Source organism: Rhodnius prolixus, unplaced genomic scaffold (assembly GCF_049639745.1).
Source record: "Rhodnius prolixus isolate KJV_2025 unplaced genomic scaffold, Rpr scaffold_2, whole genome shotgun sequence".
NCBI classification, from domain to species: domain Eukaryota; kingdom Metazoa; phylum Arthropoda; class Insecta; order Hemiptera; family Reduviidae; genus Rhodnius; species Rhodnius prolixus.
In genome coordinates, this window is record NW_027411592.1 from 13,597,207 (window position 1) to 13,619,449 (window position 22,243).

A 22,243-nucleotide genomic window follows, 5' to 3' on the forward strand; every position below is an offset into this window, starting at 1 on the left:
TTTCTACTAACAGGTTTAGGTTTTCTAACGACAATCCGATATTTTTTCTTCTTTAAAAATAACAAAGGTTTTTAAGGGAGTAAGTAGCAGAAATCATGGGAACCTTCTTGTGGCTGCAAATAAGTTGACAGAAAAATACTCGTTCAAGTTCTGTAAACTTGATTTAACCCCTTCACGCTTTATAAGAAATTGAAGAAAGCTTCATTTATCTTGTATAACTTTTTGAAAAATTGTTAGCTTCATAATTCAGGTATTGGAAATTTAGTTCAGACACTTTTTAATTTTCAGATAGCAATTTCCTCTTGCGTTTTCTGCGGGTGAAAAAATTTAGTGTATTGATGGCACAAACGATGCTTCTAAAGTACTTGAATCTGAGGCAGACATTCCCGCAACTTCTAATGAACTTAGACTATTTACAGACACCAGTATTGCAGCTTATTGATAAAGGGTAAATAAAAATTATTTCTTTAAAATTAGAATTATATAATTTACAAAGTATTTATGCGTTTATAGTTAAATTTCAATCAATATCATAGTAATTATTTAATTAATTTGTTTTAAATTAATTCTGTAAAAACATTTCTAATGAAAAGAGTGACAAATATTTCATTAAACAAAAAATCACCAACACTTTTTTGTTTTCCTGTCATTCACACATTAAAGAGAGGATCCAGAAGAAGTACCAAATACGATTAGAAGCAAATGACTTATAAAAATATTTTACTTACAGATATAGAATTTCCCTTATGATGTAAGTGCAGCTTTTATATTTCATAGCATACACTCTCTTTCTGACCACGTGACGCTCTTACTCGACTTTACCAAGTCGGTATTTGCGTTTTTTTGGTAGCTGCTACTAAACTTAGTACACTGAATTGCAAAGGTGAACTTAAAAAACTTTTATTTTGAAACATTTTTCAAGAAATAATCTATTGTACAGCATTTTTGGTCAAGTTGAATTAAGTTCTCCCTTAAAGTGCTGTTTTATGGCAGACTCATATGCCAGTATAATATTTTTGGGATTGAATGGAGAAGCCAAAAGTCCGGGTTGTTAGAATATCAGTGAAATGGTTGTACAACCATTTGTTTTTTTTTTTTTAGTATTCTTTAATTTATGATTAGAGAACCGTCAAAGTATTCTTTTTTGGGTCCGGAGTGGTCCTTGTGCCATTGTCTTCGTATTATGGTTCATCGCATTATGGTACATGCTGATTATTACGATATACCCTGTTTATGACATAAAGGTTATTTTAAAGTATTCTTTGGAATTGGATGTAACTAATTTTAGACCAAGAACTTGAGTTTGAAATTTTGCCAGAAGAGAATTACTTTAGTATGGTTGTGAATTACTAAGATTTCAAAAATCAAGGGTGTTTTTCAAGTAAAAGATGCTTTTACTTGGAATAACAATATCAACCTTTTATTTTTGTAAAAGTGGTTCCATATTTTGAAGCCCTTTTATTAATTATTACTTACACCTAGTGGGTATCAGAAATCTAAAGTAAAGCAACTAGTAGATAGAAAATCCTGATATGATACCTGTTTCTAATTTAGATACTTACTGTAATGTGTCTAATATCTTACTTCACTTGCAGTGGTCTCCTTATTTACCGCAAACTAATTTAACTCTTTCTTGTCATGCCAGTTTTCTAATTTCGAAAAATTTTATTATCCAAGTTATGTGTCTGAAGTCGTTCTCCGACTTTTCTCTGCAGAAGGAACGCATTTTTCGGACTCGGGTCTATTTTTTGAGGCATTTTGCGAAGATGCTAACACCATTTTGATTTTTTTCTCAACTTTTAAGTTGTATTATACCGGCGTTTTATAATTTTAGATTTTTTTTTTTTTTCAGTTATTTGTTTCCTTCGCCTGTTAGAGATAAAAAAGGTCGTAGAGTAATCATTGGCATCGCAGGTAAGTAATTCTACAGTTCGCATTGCTTAACGCTATTGTTTAAGAATTCCATGATTAAATTTCTGTGTCATTCTTTTCTTTTCACCTAATTATTAAAAACAGCCACTACTAGTTCTGTTTCTGTTCTATGTATTTCAAGCTGTCCTTTCAATAATTGTTTTCAGCTAACTTTGATCCACAAAAGTACAACTGTGAAGATATGGCCAAAGTGCACATGCTAACTTATGAGGCTTTGTTAGAAGAAGAAGACACCCAAGTATTTGGCTTTACACATTTCGGCGATTTTAGGACAATGTCTACAGCTCATGTCATGCTATGGTCGCCCACAGTCTTCGCTACAATTTTCAAATGGGGAGAGGTAACCCTTAGTTCATATTTTCCCATCATTAAATGCTATATTTTGTACAATATAATAGTGGCATTAGATTATTAATATTCTAACCATTATTCTAATTTTCCGTAAAAGATTACCAAAAATTAACAATTGCTGATCGTTATGGCTTATTGCCTTGTGATAATTATTCTTTACCCTTGACTTAGAAGTTGTACATCATAAAATAACTAAAGAGTTTAGTTTAAAATTCTGAAGTAGCTAAGTTCTGTGTACGTCTTGTTTTGTGGAGAAATAAATCCTAAAAGTGCAGTTCTTGATAGCAATTGTATCTGATGTGACATTAAAATGCAACTTCTGAAGACAGGTATTATCTTTTAGTCGTGCCATAGAAATAATTATCCATCAGAAATGTATACTTTTCCTAGTGATGTCGAAGACAATAACAAAACAATAACTACTAGAACAGACTGCTAAGAAGATAAATTTCTTCTTGATAAACATGCTAAGTATAGTAAAATCCAAAAATTCTTTCTTATATAACCCAAGTATAATCAAAGCAGTAATCAAAGTGAGGCTTCAATAACACACAAACATTTTTCTACCATTATTAAGAAGCACAACATGCAACTGGAAACCCTAGTTTTTATCTAAAATGTCTTTTCAATTCTCACGTCTCGGTATTACTGAGGCAATAAGTTAGTAAGTAAGACTTCACCTTTTAAACACGATGATAACAGCTTTGGAATCAGTTATTGGTAGAAATCTTTGTAGCGTATATAGTAGTAAGCGTGTATTGTGCATGTGTTGGCTTGTATACGTTATATATATGTTCTCATCTATGACAGTAAAAGCTGGACGCAATAGCTTGAAGACTAGACTTCTCAAAGTGTGGGGAAGAAAAGACGTGATTTGGCCCTGCTAGGATGAGGACAAATAATGAACTATGTGGTATACAGGCAATGGTAGGAGTTGTAAAACGTTATAGGTTGGAACACTAGGAGAGAATAGGGCTGGATAAAATGGTGAAGTGGAAGTTGCTGGGGATGGGCCTGGAATCGGCTTCCCTCTAAGATTTTACATTTTAGTTTCGTTCACTGTTTTACAAGCTATAACAATTAAATACAACTCGTATGTTCTAAATTTGTATAAAGTTTGTAAGTTATGGTAGTAAGAGATAGTCTTAAGTGAATGTTTATACCACATTTTTTATTTCAGCAATCAGTTCCTATGAGGCATAAGGAAGTTCATTTCATTAATGTGCCAAGTGCGCTGAAATATGTTTACGATTTTACAAGATCACGCCTTAGCCAGAAAATTAGAGATAGATTCACGGTAAGAAAACATTCAAAACATTCATCTGTTGAGAGCTTATATCCTCTAATAATATTTATTTTCTTTTTATTAGGTAAATATTTATTTTACTTTCAGATAATTTCCTTAAATATAAAACATAACTCCATCTTAAATACAGTTCAATTAAATTTGATAATGTTTAATTATCTTCACTCCACCAGTGGTAATCGATGATTTAATTTATCTTGTAAACTAATAATCAATAAATAATAAGGTCACATTGGGTATTTGCTTATGAATGGCTCGTGATCATTTCTCTAAATGTTGGAACACTCCTTGAAGGAAATATAGTTAGTTTTAACTAATTTTTGTTCTAAATTACTTTTTTATTTAATATTCACAACTCACATTCACAACTGAAAGAATAGCTTTGTAACAATTAATATTATGAATTTAATTAACAAAAGGATTTATATTTGACAGAAGAAGGGAGATAAAAGTAATGTTAGAATGTTCCAAATTAATATTTTTGTTACTCATTTACAGAAATTTTGGGAACAGTTGTTTTATGTTTTTTCTCATTTAAAATACCTTTATTTTTTTTTATCTAAAATTTGAAATATGTAAATAATTTTATTGGAATTAATTTTTAAATTTGTTTGCTTGACTTTTTTTTTTAGATCCACGGGAATCTTGCTGAGTTACATTCCAAGCTTGATCCAACTATTCTGCCTAAAGAATATGGAGGAGTAATTCCAATGTCACAAATGATTGGTAGGTTTTATTCCTTACATACAAAGTCATGTTTGAAATATTTTTTATCATCTACAATACATATATATTTAACTACATTAAAAGCTAAATTAATTATCTACAAGTTCTCACGTTGCTCTTGCTGTGATATTAATTTAAATGTTGGTTCTTATCTTCTTACTTGGTTGTTACTACGTATTGCATGCGTAGCCCGCTTGCTTGTTTTTTCTTTTCTATTGCAACTGATATCATAAATAGTAAAAAAAAAAAAAAGAAAAAAAATTGCAGAAGATGATTAAATAGCCAGTCAGTCAGGTTCTTGCATTTCCTGAATGCTCAATACACTTACACTTTCCGCATCTCGGGATGTCACCACAAAGCCTTAAGTTATAGTTAAACAATCGCATCTTCAAAATACTTTTAAACTGGAATAAATATCATGACTTTTTTTTCTCTTAAGAAAAATAAATGTCTTCTGGGAGTGGTTCAAAGCTGCAAGGGTTCAAAGAATGCTTTGGCAGAAAATGTACAATTAAAAATTTGTAAAATAGTCACTTGATTTTTCTTCAACCATTTTAAAATTTGATCCAAAATAAAACCTTTTAAACCTATAAAATATGATTTTTATTTGCTCTTTAGAAACCAGTTTCTCCCTCAAATACTTAGATTCAGTTGATGGTTCTGAGATGTGCTGAGATTGGTAAAATCAATCAGTTCTTCCTTTTAACGTGAAATTATTAAAAAAGTTGTATTTGGTATGAAACAAAAAAAAAATCAAGGGCCAGAATTTCTCACCTAGAAGAAAGGAATCATTGACTCAGCAGAATGTTATCAAAACATTTTTTATCCTTTTAAACTTTACACTGTAAAAAAAAAAACCTTAAAAATGTATAGTTTTTTACCATAGTATTTGTTGTTGAGATTGACTGTCATTTTTCAATGTTAACAGAAACCTGGAAAGAAGAACTGGCCGAAAAAAGAGAGAGAATAATGGCTCTTGATCAGATGAAATTATTGGACAATACATCAATATTAAAAAGAAAAGATGGGAACCACAATAAGAATAACAGAACTTCTGCAAGCAGTCTTAGTATCAGTGGCAGCTTCCGCAAGTTAGAAGTTGATTGATTTAAATTTCAAACTGTGATACTCTTAAACATTAATTACCTAGTAGAAGGTATACAAATTTAGTGTGAAAATTTTGTGAAGAAATTTAATTTATTGCATGTTTTTGTAGTGTTTTATCTTATTTTTACCATCCGCTCTTGATTATTAAATTGTAATAATTTTATGTGATTTGATAAATTAAATATGTATTGTTATTTATCAGATTATTTATTGATTCAGTGCATTTAATCGTAACTGAACCTTTTTTCTTTTCTTTTTTTTTTTACAAAGCTTGTAAATCCCTAAATTATTTTAAAGGGATGTTTAAGACCATTAAGTTTATTATTTAATTTTTTTTTTTTAAATCCATGTGGTTAGAAAAACGTTACCAAAGCACATCTTACTTTGTTTCTTTTATTTCTTCTATTCTCTTTCTTACAATCGAACGATGATTATTTTTTAACATATTATGCTTAGAAAAAAGTAATTAGTAATTGGTACTATTTAGTTAATACTGCACTATTGTAAGGAAAAGTAGAGAGATTGCCTCATGCAGCGAGTCGAATCAATCTATATTAGTGGTTTATTTTATTAAAACAACTCCTTTTTTTTTATTTTTGTATGTACATGTTTTTTGGTAGTTCTTTTCTCAAGGAAGATATTGTTTTAAACTATCAGTTCTCCGTGTTAAGGTATTGACCTTATCAGGTTTACATACCGGCTGTTTCTGTCTTTTTGTATTAAAAAAACATCTAAAAGATATGTGTAACTGGGTTAATTTAAAAGCTATTTTATTTATTGTTTATAGGTCCTCTATAAACCATTAGCTTCATATTTGACATTTGACTGAATCCACTTGATCATCTGAAAGTTTTGTTAATAAATCATTTCAAGTCAATGTTTAACCTTTTCTGTAAAATATGCACTTTAGGAGCCTACATGTTTCACTTGAATAAACGCTATGTAACTTTTAAATGTAATTAAGATCTAAAAAAAAATAAAGTATACCCTATTTAAGGGATTTTTAAAAAAATTCTTCGTATTGGGTCAATCATTAGATTAATTTTTAGATATAAAGATTCGTTAAATTTTCCCATCTTAATGAATTTTGTTTGCAGATGATTTATTTTTTCCACATTTATTTACCAATAGGAGTTGGACATTGCCTTCTTAAATTTAATGGCATCTACATCTCATCCACTGGTTAGTGGATAGTTAGTAAATTGGAACTATTTGATACTTCTACTAAAATAACCAAAAATCAAGGCAAATATTGTTAACCTTGATCAAACTCTTACAGGATAATTTTTTAATTTTTCCCCCCCCGTATTCCTTCTTACAACTTCGCTGGAAGAATTGGTTAATTTTATTATGCTGCAGAGTATTAAAAAATGCTCCTAATAGCTGAATTATTTTTATTATTATTAATAATATTATACTTCGATTCCTGACTAGAATTCTAATAGTTTCTTCAATAAATATTTTCTTCGTAAAGAAAACAACATTTTATAATAATTTGTATCTCTATAGTACTTGAGCCTTAGATAAGTTATTAAATATTGAAATTACGTACCACTTTAATCACCAGTTAGTTGAGTGTACATTTGGTACAGAGAGTACTGACCGCAGTTTGTCATTATTTTTTATTACATCAAATATCGATATATTATCACATTTTTTACTGATGGAAGGGGTTATAACTGACAATATGTATATATAGCGAATGTGCAACATCATCTTTACTATCATTTTTTAAGAATCTTTCACGATCTGAGCAACTGTGCCCAGGCGTGATTTCTTCTCGGTCAAGTGTCGTATTGATTTTTCAAAAATTCCGTTATACTCAAGCTGTGTTTATCGCAATGGGATTGGCGGTTTGTCCAAAGTTCGAATAAATTGGTGTGAAAGGCAGCCACTCAGGGGATTGAAAACGATGCTAGCCACACTTCAACCAGTTGAATCCAGATCATTAGTACCTTGTCATTGTGGTACTTATGACTCCACTACTATTTACGAGACTGATCCGCTAAATATTTATTTGAGTAAGTTTTTTTAATTTTTTTTTTTTTTTAGTTTTACTGTTTATTTAATTTGTTTTATTCAAGGAGCGTTAACATCTGAGGTTATTGGCGCTTTTTTCCTGGAGCCTTTTTCAGTTCAGTGCCAGCCTCTGAGACAGTGTTCTCTCGTTACAGGCAACAAAAACTGTCCACTGGACAGTGAGCTGTAAGAAGCTCTTAAGAAGAGATAATCTAAGGGCCATCAGCTGGATTCGAACTCGTTATCTTCGCGTTGGAAAATTCCGTGTTCGCTAACATAAATAAACATTTATTTAGTTACCATCAACTATTGCGTTATAAACAACAAGGGTAACAATAAGCAACATTCACACATATCAAAGTGGAGAAGTTACCCAGCGGTAACATTCCAATAACATTTTACATTCTACTGACTCTCTTTATCAGAGGAGATCGCGAGGCTACCGCCTTTAAATTCGTCTAGAAGTGTGTGGAAATGTTCTGGAAGATAGATGTTGTATCAGTGGATTATGATGCAACTGAATGTTAAGGATGGAATTTTCTGTATCGAGTTTTTGCAACTTGCTTGACGAAAGGAATGTTCAAGTCTGTGTGAATGATTTGATTGGTGACGTAGAAAGGAGCGTTTACTATTGAGTGAAGAAGTTTAGACTGCAAGGTCTGGATCCTTTGCAGATTTGAGCGTTTGGTTGAACCCCACAGTTCGATGCCATAAGCCAAGACTGGCTTTAATACATATAATAATAATAATACATACATATATATATATATATATATATATGTATATACATATATATATGTATATATATATATATATATATGTATATATATATATATATATATTTATATTGTCGAGTAGTCTTTTTGGAAGCGTTTGTTAAGTTCTGTTCTCTTAAGTCGTGAATGGGGATTCCAAGTATTTTGTCGAGGTAAAGCCCAAGGTAGCGACAACGTTGACTGCTGGTAAAGGAATTAGATTGTAAAAGACAGGAGGAAGAGTGATGCGTCGAAGAGTGAAGGTAATGTGTTGAGATTTTGTCTCGTTCAGTTTTATAGCCCAGTTTTTGAACCATTCTTCTAAGGAGTTGTGGTGAGACTGAAAGTTTCTATGAGCTATTAAGGGATCTTTGTTAGTAGATAAGATGGCAGTATCATCAGCGTAGGTGAGAAGAGTAGTTCGAGGATGAGTAGTTATGTCTGAAGAGTAGATTGTGTACAGAATGGGGCCTAGTATGCTGCCTTGCGGAACTCCAGCGTCAGCATGGCTGAATGGAGAAAGAATAGTTCCTACTTTCACTCTAAAATGTCTGTAGTCAAGTATGATTTCAAAATGAGGAAATAGGTAGCAGGAAGGATGGTCTTGAGCTTCCAGAGAAGTCCAGTGTGCCACACCCGATCGAGAGCCTGCTTCACATAAAAAACTTACGTGAAAAAAACTTATTTATATTTTGTATTTTGAACGAAGCCAATCCCAAGCTGCATCGTCTAATCACTTGATACCATTGGGCTGTTAATTCAATACTTTGTTCCAATAGAAGAAAGTACTTGTTCTCGCTGGTTTTTTTGTCATTTATTTTAATTAATTCTTTATACAACCGAACATTTACAATTGAACAACCGTCATTTTAAATTTAAATGTTTCACTTTAAGCTATTTGCTTCTTGCCGGAGTTTCTAATTTGTTCAATTTATTGGGTGGCTTAAATTTAATGTTTTTTTTATGGTATAGTCATGCACATTAAATCCTATGATTATTTGTATAACATTTAATTTGTTAATTGCTTTTAATTTTTTATAAAGATTGAGATGTGCAATACATTAGTTTGCCTGAATTTTAGTTATTTTATATTTTTTTAATAGGAATTCATCTGTAAAATGCCTTTATTGTTAGCAAGAGTTCCCAAAGTAGGAAAAGCAGTCCCGAAACACCATATGTGAAGTAGTATTGATTGTTATCTGAATAACTTACTATGAATGTGTCTGTGGAAACCTGCCTGATGTTATTTACGAGAAATCTCATAAATTTCCCATTAACATTCGATCTAGGACCTAGGTGGCTATGAGACTAATGGTTCAGTGAGTTTTTGCCTAATTTCTAGCGGGGTTGAATTCTTCCATTGTCTCGGGTAAAATAGCCTTTTTCGAGGATTTTTTATTTTAAAGGGCTGTGTTATTAGTTTAAAATTTCATTATTTTGTACCGATCCAACAATTTACCTGTATACCTCTTGTCTTGCAGGTATTTTGTTTCAAATTCAAAACATCAAATATTTTAAGGCGAAAAATTCCAGATGTTATTTGTTTCATCATCGTGAACACTTACACAGTATCAGTTCTTTCGTTTCATATATATATATTTATTACGTATTGTATTTGATATCTCTAGTGTTGATTGATAGTGAGTCATTATTATTGTTATTTTCCTTAAAATCTAACAAATTTTTAACGAGTCAGACTTTGATCCAGACTATACAACCACTCATTTCTCATGTGATATCATTTTATTTTTTAATGTTTTAGGTATTGGAAATTCTTATTTAAAATGGTTCATTGCCATTTTTAAAACTTTTTCTTTTTAAATTCTACATATTGTTTTGTTCTCATTCAATCGTTTCTGTTTGACATTTTTCTGTTGTTATTAAATGTTCTCATTTGAAGATTGACAGGATTACATAATCACTGGTCTCATTTATATTTTCATTTTATGGAGCAGTCATAATGTTTCTTCTTTTTTTTCTTTAATTTATCGCCGTATTCAGAGTAATTGAGTTATTTCATAACTTTTGCCCACACTTGTTTCGACCTGGTCAAGTCATTTTAAACGTTTTGTGCCAATATTCTGGTGCACAGGCGCCACGTAGCCGAGCGGTTAGAGGCGTGACCTACAAAGCTAATATGTATTGTGGTACTGGGTTCGATACCCATATTGTATTTCATGGTAAATAAAAGGAATTTGCAGTAAAGTACGTGTGCTAGTCGCCTCCGTCCACGACTCTTTAAAATCCATCTGGAAAAACAGGCATTACTTTACCGGTGCCATTTTTTTTGTGGCGGAGGAGGGCCTTTTTCCAGCCTTCCAACAATGTCCCCTGACTTTTGCAGTCTGTTACTTGTGATTAACCATAGGAGCATCTCCATAATTATCATACAGTCTGTTACTTGTGATTAACCACAGGAGCATCTCCATAATTATCATACAGTCTGTTACTTGTGATTAACCACAGGAGCATCTCCATAATTATCATCCAGTTCTTCCAGAATGATTGCCATCTCCCATAAAGTAAGTTCTCAACTCCAGTTTAAAAATGAAAACTTATCTAAGAATTTATTTAGTCATAAATTGCTAAGTTAGCAAAGCACTTAGAGTTGCAGAAATCATACGAAGACTTATGTGACATTCCGTTCGGTTACCAGTGGTTTGATTTGGGATTTCATTACTTTAAAAAAAAAAATAAACAAAAAATGCATTTAATTTTTTTTAATAAGTAAACTTCTAAAAGTCGAACCAAGTACATCTTCTCCAAAATACTGTTGTAATAAAAATTATGTATATATTCGGCGACGGCTCATATTTCTGATTGGTCCGTTTGAGCATGGTGTAGTGTTAGCTGATCAAGCGCCCTACACAGCTTTTTGTTTTTAAGGACTCAAAAAATTGATTTAATGGCAGTAAAAAGTGACAGTAATATAATGCAAAAAATATATGAATTAGAATTAATTTTAAAAATTAAAGTTCATTCAAAAGTATTGCATTTTTTATAGATCTTATTTTTTATAGATTTTTCATAGTATTTCATAGTAATATCAATTAGTCAATTAATTTATTATGAACAATTAACTTATATCAAAATAAAAACAAAAAATCAAAATAAATCTATGGAGATGATATGAAGTTAATAAGCTATCAGCTTGCAGTATTAAAACTTAAAACAAAACTAAAAGTTGTTCATTTTACATGATCTCATGTTATGTTACAATTCCACAATTTTTACAAATATAATCCATTTCAGCTAGACCTCTTACTTTCATTTTAAAGTATCAAGGTAATTGTCACTTAATTATGGAAAAATTTGTCGGTATTTCGGTGAAATCTTGAATTTTTGGTGGAATTTATGAAGATGCTTTCTTGGAGACAGTTTCTTGTGAAAGCGAAAATTAAAAAGTGAAATTAGTATTGAGTATGTTTTAATAAAACAGGATATGAGAGCGTGCTAAATACTTTTCTATAATAACTGTGTATATTAAATTTGAAATAAATTATCATAGGTACTTTTCATTTCATTTTTAGTTTTCAGAATAGCCCCCCCCCCTGCGGCCGTAATGTATAAACACATTTTATCAAATGAAATTTTATTAAATTAGACATTCGAAGGAAAATAATCAACTCAAGGAGTTTACGCAGATGGTTGATATTTTAATCCGCATGTTTTAATATTTGTTTGATAAAATTTCTAACTTAGTTAATTTGCATGTTCATGCTTTTAAGAATCTGTGATTCTTCGGTTTCTAAATTAATGCAATTGAAAATAAATATAAATGAAACCACTATAGAGTAAAATAGTTTCATTCTACTTAACTATTTAATTAGTACTAAGTATTGAGAGCTAAGAAAAAAACAGAAAAATAAATTGAAATTTTCTGTATATTTGCTATGTACACTGGTGATAAAATCTAAGCCTATTTATTACAATATTCTATTTGTCATCTACAGCCTCTTTCACTTTTCTCTCCTCTATTCCACAACCAATTGTTAAGCGACTCTTGATTACTGTAGACTTGTTAGCTATAGCTCTATTCTGTTGCTTTTGTTACTTACTGGGAGTTAAAGAAACCGTCTCTAAGAAATTAGACCATTTCGATTACTTATTTTCATAGAGTTAAAATAGTTCTTATTTAAAAAATTAAAATAGCAACATATATTATCTATTATACTTCATTATTTAAGACGAATCATTCAACAGAATACAAGGTTGTGTAGTTGTGTTATTTTCTTTACTAACAACAGTCTATACTGGGCTATGGAAATTTATTATAATATGACTAAAGACATTTTTATGTGAGTGCTGATGTGTTGGAGAATTGTGACCTACGACCTTCATAGATCTACAAAAGAAATGCTACGGATGGTGACGAGCAATGGAATATGTAGGCGCTAAACCCTGAAGAGGGAGGAGAGTTTTGTAGAGTTAGAGGCAGCATTCTTATAAGGTATTAATAAAGTTGCAATAAATTAAGAAATGCTCTATGATAAGAGCTTTAAAACGTTTACTACAGGTTAAAATATTCATAGTATGCAATTGTCAGCTCCTTTAAAATTAACTCAAGAAATGGAGTCAATTCCTACAAATTTTACCTTTGATTGGTGTGGCATAAATTTGGTGCACGGCTCTAATAAATTTATATCAACCTCTAGTTCGGAATTTAAAAGTGAAGATACCCCTCAGCAGAATTAAAAATTTAATAGTACTAGAAGCTGTTATGTGAAGTGCACAAATAACTGTTATTACTGTTCAGGTAATTTAATTGTTGAATAACGACAGAAATTCTACAACTCTTATCTTAATTGGTAAGAAATTAGTTTAATTAGTCAGATTTATTTTATACTTGAAGTAACTGCTACTTAATATCATCAAGTTATTTGTTACTTTTTTAATATTCAGTTCGATGAAAAATTGTTTAGGAATTGTATGAATTAAAATACTATAATTTTTATTGTTTGGCTCACTTTAATAAAAGATTATTAATAATTTTGTATTTATCTTTAAAATTGATAATTATTCAACGGACCAATGTCAATTGGAGATAACTTTAGGTAATCATATTTAAGAATGAAACCGTTTTATTAGTTTACCCGTGTGATTTGTGCGCAAAACATTATTTTTGGACATGTTGGGTAACTGTATTTTCTACTCATTTTTATGTTATTGATTAGCTTGAATAACCAATTTAAACCAAAATGTACATCTTTACTATCTTGGTTAATGTATGGCATTGAATTTATTTCACAATAGACTGAGTCTGACCAACATTTCGGTTTTATTGAACAACATGCTAGACCTATTCGAGTACGAGTACAATCTTTCAAAAACTAAAGTATATGAAAAATTTTGTAAATGATATTCACAAATGGCATAAATAATTCTTAACTTAAATTGACTGGCAGTTTTACATTTTGTGTTTTCTAATTTTCAAATTTTTTTAAAAAAGAAAAACAAAATGTTTTAAATGAATTAAATTTAACATGAATTTCACAGTTTTAAATAATATATTTATATTCATCAGTTAACTAATCTACTAGGTAATTTATGATAGGCCTAAAGATACAAAGAATCGTATTTTATTATTTACAGTTTATTTTAATACAACTAATTTGTCAAGTAGTTATCTCTTATAAAATATTAAATAAGTTAATAATTGGAATAATGTAGCTAATTTTTTTATCTCTTGATAAACTATGTTATATTAATAATTTGTTAAGAACGAAGTAATTAAAAAATATTCAAAATTATAATCTACAGATAGCGAATTGAATTCAACTATCATGACATTATCTTGTTTTAAAAAAACGTAAAACAAATCCTGTTAAGTTCAGATTTTAATTTTTTTTTCAAGAAAATATGTGTTATGTTTTTGGAAATTTTTACTGAAACCCTTTTTAAATATAATCTTTCAATGGTTTTTTTTGGGCGCAAAAAATACACATTTTTCTAAGTAGATGTAAAATATTATTATTTTACCCCATCTACTCAGCAATCAGCCTAATATTACCTTAATTACCAAGTTTAATTTAGCAGGATAGTAGCATAATTAGTAGAAGTATTTTTTTTGTGTGTGAATATTACAAATTGTTAATTTTGAAAAATTTCATGTTTAATTTTTTACAATTAACCAAGTCCTCAAAAGCTTATATATCTAGCAGGAAGGTTTAAAAAACCAATAGTTTATCAAACAAATAATTCTGATTACAACTTCGTTAGCTTCTAAAAACGATTTCAATTTAAACTCTAAATCTGTTCATGGCTTCCACTTTTGGAGCTGTAAGATCGAAAGATCGAAGAACATGAATTGAACAAGAGTATTTGATTTATAAGAAGTCTAAAACCAACCTTCAGCTATTCCTGAACATTTGTACTTTTCTTACCAGGTTAAGTTGTTCATGAAGAGTTTTTCTTAAGATAATGCTTGGGGAATTTGGAGCTTAATGTTGATACTTTACTTTATTGCAGATAGGTTGGTTGGTTTCTTCCGTATGGAGGAAAGCCCTTAGAGATTCTTTGAGAGTATAGTAGGGAAGGGCCCGTATATATTGTAGACTGCGTGAAAGCTGCAATGGTCCATTTAGGTGCTGCTGTTGGTTTTGAATTCATACTCTCGCCTTTACCACAGATCTAACTAATTCAGAAAATGAAATTCTATTCTAATTCCTTGATTAAAATTGCAAACTTGTTCAATTTATTAGTCATATTGAAAATAATTGTAGAATTTTAAAGGTTCGTATTTAACTATTTCTTTTTTGTTCATTATAACTGGATAAAAAGGAAAAAAAATGGCGAGCTATAATTTTCTGAAGCGTGTGATCGTGGGAATTTCCGAAATGTTATTAAATATAAAAATGTTATGGGTTTGTTTTTAGACCTTCAAATCCTTTCCCAAGTAGAAAGGATATGAATTATTTAACATCATTCATTTCTTTTTGTCTATTGAACTTTTAATTTCAATTTTAATAAAAAAAAAAGTTTTTTTATGTTACAAAAGTAAAGACAAACAGTATTTGTTCATTGATGCAAACTTATAAGATTTAAATTGTATAATATTAGATTAAAGCAAGCACCATTATCTTTAAATTGCTTTAAATTATAGACTATTTCATTTATTAATTTTTTGCACAAAGTAAACGTACGATTTAAAATTGATTACGCGTGTATTACATTAACTTCTTTTAGTTTTATATGGGAGATATTTAATGTTTTGCATTGATGACTGACTATGTATGGCTTCTGTACTCTTCTATTTGCTGAATGGTGAACAAAACTAAGCTTGTTTATCTGGGTTTTGTGAAACATTTTTAAATTTTCTCTAGGTCTGTTACTCCTGGTAACAGGAGGTATATACATACACGGAAATCCACGATCTGAAAGAATCCTTTGTTAGGAAATGGTCGTAATTACTTGAGCAAGTGTGTGGTACAAGCAAAGTTAGATTTTTCTCAAAAGTTAATTTTAGATTTGATTTAGCAGATGGTGTTAAGTGAAGTTCGGTGGCGAGGAGCTGGCGACTGTTCCGAAAAACGAAGCCTCTTCCATTTTCCACCATTGGAATTTTTGAGATGGAAAGGTGGTTACTTTGAGCTTTGAGTGCAAGATCTAGGGAGGAGGTCGAAGCAAACAACACATCTCTGTTTAGGGTTTTCGCTGGCAACTGGTAGTGGCTGTATCTAGAATCCCAACCAAGTCGATTTAATATGGCATACCTCTTTTTTCAAGGCATTATAGGTTTGAAAACATTTCTGCCGCATGTACTGTTGATGGTTTCAGCTTGATGTGTTTTGATGGTTTCATGGAGAGTATATATTTATAAGAGCTTGTTGAGACTGTCAGTTTACAAATGTTTGTTGAGACTATCAGATTACAAATGTTTGTTGAGACTATCAGATTACAAATGTTTGTTGAGACTATCAGATTATAACTGCTTGTTGAGACTGTCAGATTTTATTGCAAAACGCAAGTTTCAGATTTACGTTTTTGCCTTTACGTGGGATGGAAAGTAACATTTATTGATTAATTAATAAAAGATAACATAAAATTAAGCCAATTGAAGTTCTCTATTTTTGGTTTTACCTATTAAATGCAAACCTCTGTTAGGGTGAATGTTAAGGTTACTTCTAAATATACTGATGACCTTGCTTAAATATTAAATTAACTAAAGCTTTTGTTTTTATTTTTTTTATCCAAAAACACCGGTTATATTTTTAAACACAATAAAAAGTTATATCGTGCGAAATACATTTATCTCTCTTATTCTTTCATAATTACTTTTGTAATTGAAGAATCTGTATAAAATTTAATTATTTTTCAAAATACATATTCAAGTTTTTCTTTAGGTTAAAGCGGTGATAATTAAATACACTAAGGCTTGCCATTTTCTGTTGTACCTGACAGGAAGGAAATATTGCAATTGTGCGTATTTTCTATTTAGAGTTTTCACTGAATACTTGTTTTGAGGTTCGAAAAATCTGGATTTAAAACTCATTTAAATCTTCTATTTAAAAAATAGTCTGCTTATAATGAATTTAACCAGAGTCGTTTGATCATCTAAATGGTGGTAAATTACTAGCGCTTGTGATAAAAATTTATATTATCTACCACTCACTAACTAGCAGAGTAACCATAAAGCTTCGATATTTTCAAGTATATAAACCGTTTCCAAAATTCATTTAAAATCAATTTTTCTGGACAAGTGTTTCAAATAAATGTAAGGGCAATTTACCTGGTGGATTTACAGCGTATAAAGTTAAATGCAAATCCGCAGCCGGTTACGCAAAAATTTCCAAATTCTCTTCAGTAATTTTGGCACTTCTGCACAATCGAATTTCCTCCAACTCGGGATTGCTGCCGTGTTCTTTAGAATTATATTGTTAATGGAACTATACTGAACGTAACGTTAGGATATATATACAGTCGGCAATATTCTGCTGCTTCTTTTCTTATATTTCCTTCTTTTAGTTCGAAAATGGTGGCTCAAGATGTCTTTGTATACTCTCCCTTTTCTGCAGTAAGTTAATGAATACTTGTGGTTACGGCTGGCTTGTTTGCTTTCCAAGTCTCCTCAACTTCACACGTTGGTCGCCATTTACACTCTATTTTTTTTTTTAAAAAAAAGTTTATCACTACTATCACTACTAAAAGCAGTTTGAATGCAGCAGGATTAGTACCCTGGACCAGGAAATTTTCCGCTTAGATTTTACACAGGACAAACATAGCTTTAGAAGCTAGCATTTTATCCATTTATCCATTTTTATCCACTTTGATTTATTAAATATTATCCATGGCTTTCACATTCGTTCTGAGAATTTGACCGGGATGTAAGTGTCTAAAGAACTCCTTCAGAGTTCATTTTTCTCTTAATGGATGTATCCCTCAATGATTTTCCTGCAGCATTTGGTTTTAATTGTACGATGAACTCAGTTTAAATATGTAGAAATCGCATGTCGGAACTGTTTCAAGAAGAATTATTTGCAATGTAAATTAATTTTGTGTGCATAAAAATTAAGTAAAACATTTTCAAACTGTAGTCTTCGTTAATATACAACACATAATACATATGTGTTATTTTATATTTTAATTTTTTTTTTGTAACATACAAAGTAACATTGGAAGCTGATTTACGTTCCTTAATTATTGTTTCAATGACGTAGTTAATATATATGTTTAATATTTAATAAATATACTTTCATTATATTGATGGAAAGAAAGTAAAAGCGTGTAAAAGCGTGATATGGTTGTGGCGGAGAAAAAAGTATTATTTCACTAAACATTATGTTGTTTATAAATTCATTAAACTATTTATTTAATCATTGAATTATTGTAATAATGGTTTCCTTAACTTGGTCTTACTATTAGTTCAAGTCTAGTTCCTTATTTAAAACAAAATTAAAACTATTTTGTTCATTACTTGTTAGTGGACCTGTTTTTATTATCTATGTAATTACTTAAAAAATAATTTAATTTTTATTACATTTCCGCGACAGCATTTAATTTGTCATTTGCGTATCCGATTTAGAGTTGATTTTTTAAATTCCCTAACCAGGTTCTTCTTAGCTTGCGAACTGGATTGTCAGGTAGTGTGGTCTGGTAAGTGTTGGGGTGGGATCCAGTCGTCGCTCTCAGTTAATCGGTTATGAAAACGTCTGACAGTCTATTATTTCCGTCTGTACATACCGTATCTGTAAGTCTGTTTATAAAATCAGACTTGATACATCACAGAATGGTGGGTCTGTCAAATGCCTCAGTACATATAAGCGACTAGATCGCCTGTAGTCGAGCTTAAATTTAATTTTTTTGCTTTTCCCCAAAGGTAGGTCATACTGGGTATTGTCTTGAAGATTGTCAATTTTTGATGAAGGAAAATTACTGATCGTTTTCAGTCTTAACCGTTGAATTTTTTTTTTTGTAAGATTTTAGTCCAGGTGGTAAGTGTGTCTAAGTGTTGTAGATTGTCTAAAGAGTGTCAGGAAGGAGTGGTATGTAGTCTGATCATTTGCAAGGAGTGTAGGGTAATTGTCTGCTGTGAGAGAGGATTTAGTGCACTTCTTCCTTGAGGTAGTAGGCTATGTTTTTCATCTTACTAATTTTCCTTGGTGCCAATTCTTGCAAAGATCAACTCTCTCTACATCTTCATGCAAAATTCTTTCCTATCGAAGCTTTTGGCATTTTATCTACAACTCTGTGACACTTTCGTTGCATGCCCTCGTTTGAAGCCCAATTGGCGTTCTTGTACAAGATGTTGGTCCGCCAACTATTGTTTTTAATCGCTCAAATAACAGTTATATAAAACTTTTGTTTTGAACAGAGAGTAGCTTATAAATATCATTTTGATGAAAGAAAGGTACCAGAAAGTAGGGAAGTAAGTCAGTCGCAGTAAGTAGAAGTTGTTTTACTATTTTAAAGATGTATCCGGATAATCTTTCTAGAAGTGAGACATTTGATGGTTTGCTTACTTTGCTGCTGGAATAGGACTTAGCGGGAGCATAAGTTGAAGTGGTACAGTAGGACATTACTGGCCTGTCATTGTCAGATGCGTCTGCGAGGCTGAAATCACGTACGGAAGTTAGTTCCAAACAATTTAGTTTGCTTTGGACTGTGTTTCTTTAGTTTGGCCAATATTCTTGTCGTAGTTTTAGTAGTCGTTTTATTAGTTTAACTTGAAAATGTCACTCTTAAAGTAGTAGGGTTGAAGGAATCATACAATGCGTGATATAACATTTAGCTGGCTTACAGTAAATCAATAAATTTAAAATGAAATAAAAAGAAAACTGCATATTTCTCTATAGCAGGTTCATTTCATTTTACTTTTTGACCTTCATAAAACATTAGTTTTCCTTCTTTGTTCTTAGTCGCAACTAAGTCCAAATATAGAGCTCCCTTCACCGTTATCAAATAAATACCTTTTATAGAATTGGTCAAAGCAGGTGATAATCAGTTCGTTTCTTCCTTCCAATTATCACCAACTAAATTTAATCAAACTAAAACATCTTTAAAAAGTCATTTTTTTTAGAAGATTGATCTCGTTTTTCTTCTTTCCAAGAGTAAGAGAATCTCTTAGATTCTATAAGTTTGTCTCTTCTCAGAGATAACTGTCTTTTAAGTTGGATGAAGAAGAGATTGTGTTTAAGCACCTCCCCCCTCACCAGTTACTCGCTTCGCTGGTGAGTAGCAAGCCAGCTGTTCGACTTGTTGTCAGTTAGGTCGTCGGCTCGTTAGGTCAGTGTTTTCGTGTACTTAGAGACCAGTAGCGCGCCGAGTGAGAGTCACTTCCACTTTATTAAGAGCCAGCGTCACAGTGGATACTCTTTGTCTTCTTGTTCGTGTTCAAGACAAACTAGCTCTAGCCACTGCAACCACCACGGTGATTCTTGGAGGGGATTTCAAAGTTAACAGATTGACTGTGTAATTGAGAAAGGATTTTTCTAAGGACTACAAGTGAAACAGAAAGATATACTTTATTTTTCTTTCTAAGAAGTATTGCAGAGCAAGCAAAAAAGTTGATTTAACTGTTTTTTTTTCTATTCTGTTCTTTTTATTTTCTTTCAATGGATGGAACAGATAAATAGATTAATAGTTTGACAAGAAACGAGGCCCACACGAAGTTTCGTGTTCCTTTTTGTTTTTCAAGTTTATTCTACGTCCACTACGAATCATGCTGTCACAGTTGTCTTCATTACACGGTACGTATTTAATTTTTTCGTTGTTTATTCTACTTTTCTTTGGATTTCGTTTCATACATTTAAATTATTTAAAAACTTATAATTTACCTTTAAAGAGCAAAATTGTATTGAATATACTGTTAGTACGTATTATTTTAAATTTAGTGAATATTTTTTTTAAAAAAATACAATTTAGCTGTCCACAAAATTTGGTTATAATGATATTTGTGTATAAAATAAAATTAACACATTGAATCCCCAAAAAAATTTATTTAATTCTATGTGATATGTGCTGGGCACTTACCTACAACTTTCACTGGTACAAAACCAGGTGGTGATTTAACATTAGTAGAATAGTTCCTTGTGTCAGTTTGGTATTTCTATGAATAAACTGTGAATATATCATTCAAATAATATTACCGTGTGCTGAAGCCTGGCCAATCTTTTTTACTTCCTCTTGCGAGTTGCAGTTTTTCTAAATCTTATTAGCTTTACATCGGAAATGATGTTTTGGGGCCCATTAGGTAAAGAAAAAGGTATTTTTAGAAAGGGTTTTTATGTTTGAGTGTGTATATGTTTGAATAGGATATCTTCAATTAGAAAAATCATTGAAAAGGAACAAATTTTATATTAAGTTTCGGTTCTACATTCTCTTAATTCGATAAGAAGTAGTTATTGTAAGGAAGAAGTTCAAATCAAGTTAGTTTTGAATAATCTTAAAATTTTAAATAATGAGGGACACTTCCGCCTCAGTCTAAGCCATGGATTTTTGGGAGAGAAGTAGCTGATTGTAAGATTTTGTTAAGGGATTCCAAAAAGTAATGCATTTAACAAAAGCCTATAGCCACGCCTGCTATCACCTCTAAACCGAATAACAAATCAGAACTTCTGCGGATTTTTTATTTCTTCAATTTGTGGCTGACAAACACACACACACACAAGAATAACATGTGAAAATAATTTTCTTCCTCTTTTGGAAAATCAGATCTGTATTTAGGTGAACAATAAAAATGGGCTCGCTGTCCAGTTTTTTTGGAAACATTTTTTACAGGAAAATTTGATTTAAACAAAAAGTTAAAGGAGATATATTCTGCATATTGATGTTAAGCAATTCTATAGGAACTTCAACTCCAGCAATAAGCCTACTGTTGACTTAAAATTAGTCAAGTTTCTGCTTAAATTAGTAAAATAAAATAAACAATTATCCGTCATCTCTTTTATTTAAATTTATGACAGCTAAACGTTGAGTAGTTATCTTAAATTTGGCTATTGTATTCTTCAGGTTGGATTAAAATGGTATAACCTGCTTCTAATTAAACTGGTTTCACCAGCCAAACAAATCTTTTGAAATCTTTGACCGAGTACCGTCTTTCTGGTAATAATTCTTAGCTGAACCGGTCTTTGTTTCCTTAAAAGACCAAGCAGCGATTTGCTCAACGTCGCACTGCCAAGCATATACATTAAAGTAGCTTTTCACGGCCTTCAAAGAAAACCTTGAAACGTTGCTAGCCGTCAATACTCCTGCAGCAAAGAGTAAATTTCCGTGAGAACGATTGTTGAATGCCGCAATCCGTGAGATCTTGGATGGGTAAAGCTCGAAAGTTAGATTATATTAGAAAAACACATTCCTGAAGGAGCTTCTTCCTTTCCCTACGATCATACTATGGGATAAAACAAAATTTTGTGACCCAGTTTTAAAAAATCTCAGAGATTTTAACCTCTTACCTGTTTCTCTTAAGTGCAATATAAGAAAGTTTACGCCAAAATTCATTGACAGAAGTGAAGAATTTACTTGAGTATTCTATTATAAACACTTGGAGACGTTCTCTGCCTATTTTGGTGAGACTGCGCTATGGATAAAACCTATCAGGCATGTTTCTGAA

At 31.1% G+C, this 22,243-nt stretch overlaps 2 protein-coding genes across 3 annotated transcripts in view; both read left to right on the plus strand.

Annotated features, from left to right (window-relative positions):
• LOC141449014 (clavesin-2-like) overlaps positions 1-5,625 on the plus strand; it is a 34,590-nt gene extending 28,965 nt beyond the window's left edge. For both annotated transcript variants that reach the window (XM_074118009.1, XM_074118010.1), the window contains exons 3-8: positions 289-448; positions 1,853-1,914; positions 2,079-2,272; positions 3,464-3,580; positions 4,222-4,315; positions 5,244-5,625. In XM_074118009.1, the coding sequence (XP_073974110.1) occupies positions 289-448; positions 1,853-1,914; positions 2,079-2,272; positions 3,464-3,580; positions 4,222-4,315; positions 5,244-5,422 (806 nt within the window). In that variant the 3' untranslated portion in view covers positions 5,423-5,625. The remainder of the gene's footprint in view (positions 1-288; positions 449-1,852; positions 1,915-2,078; positions 2,273-3,463; positions 3,581-4,221; positions 4,316-5,243) is intronic.
• Positions 5,626-7,154: 1,529 nt separating this feature from the next.
• The window catches only part of cu (NADP/NADPH phosphatase nocturnin), a 69,753-nt gene continuing 54,664 nt past the window's right edge, over positions 7,155-22,243 (plus strand). Inside the window, exon 1 of the mRNA XM_074117999.1 lies at positions 7,155-7,443. Within this exon, the coding sequence (XP_073974100.1) occupies positions 7,335-7,443 (109 nt within the window). The 5' untranslated portion in view covers positions 7,155-7,334. The remainder of the gene's footprint in view (positions 7,444-22,243) is intronic.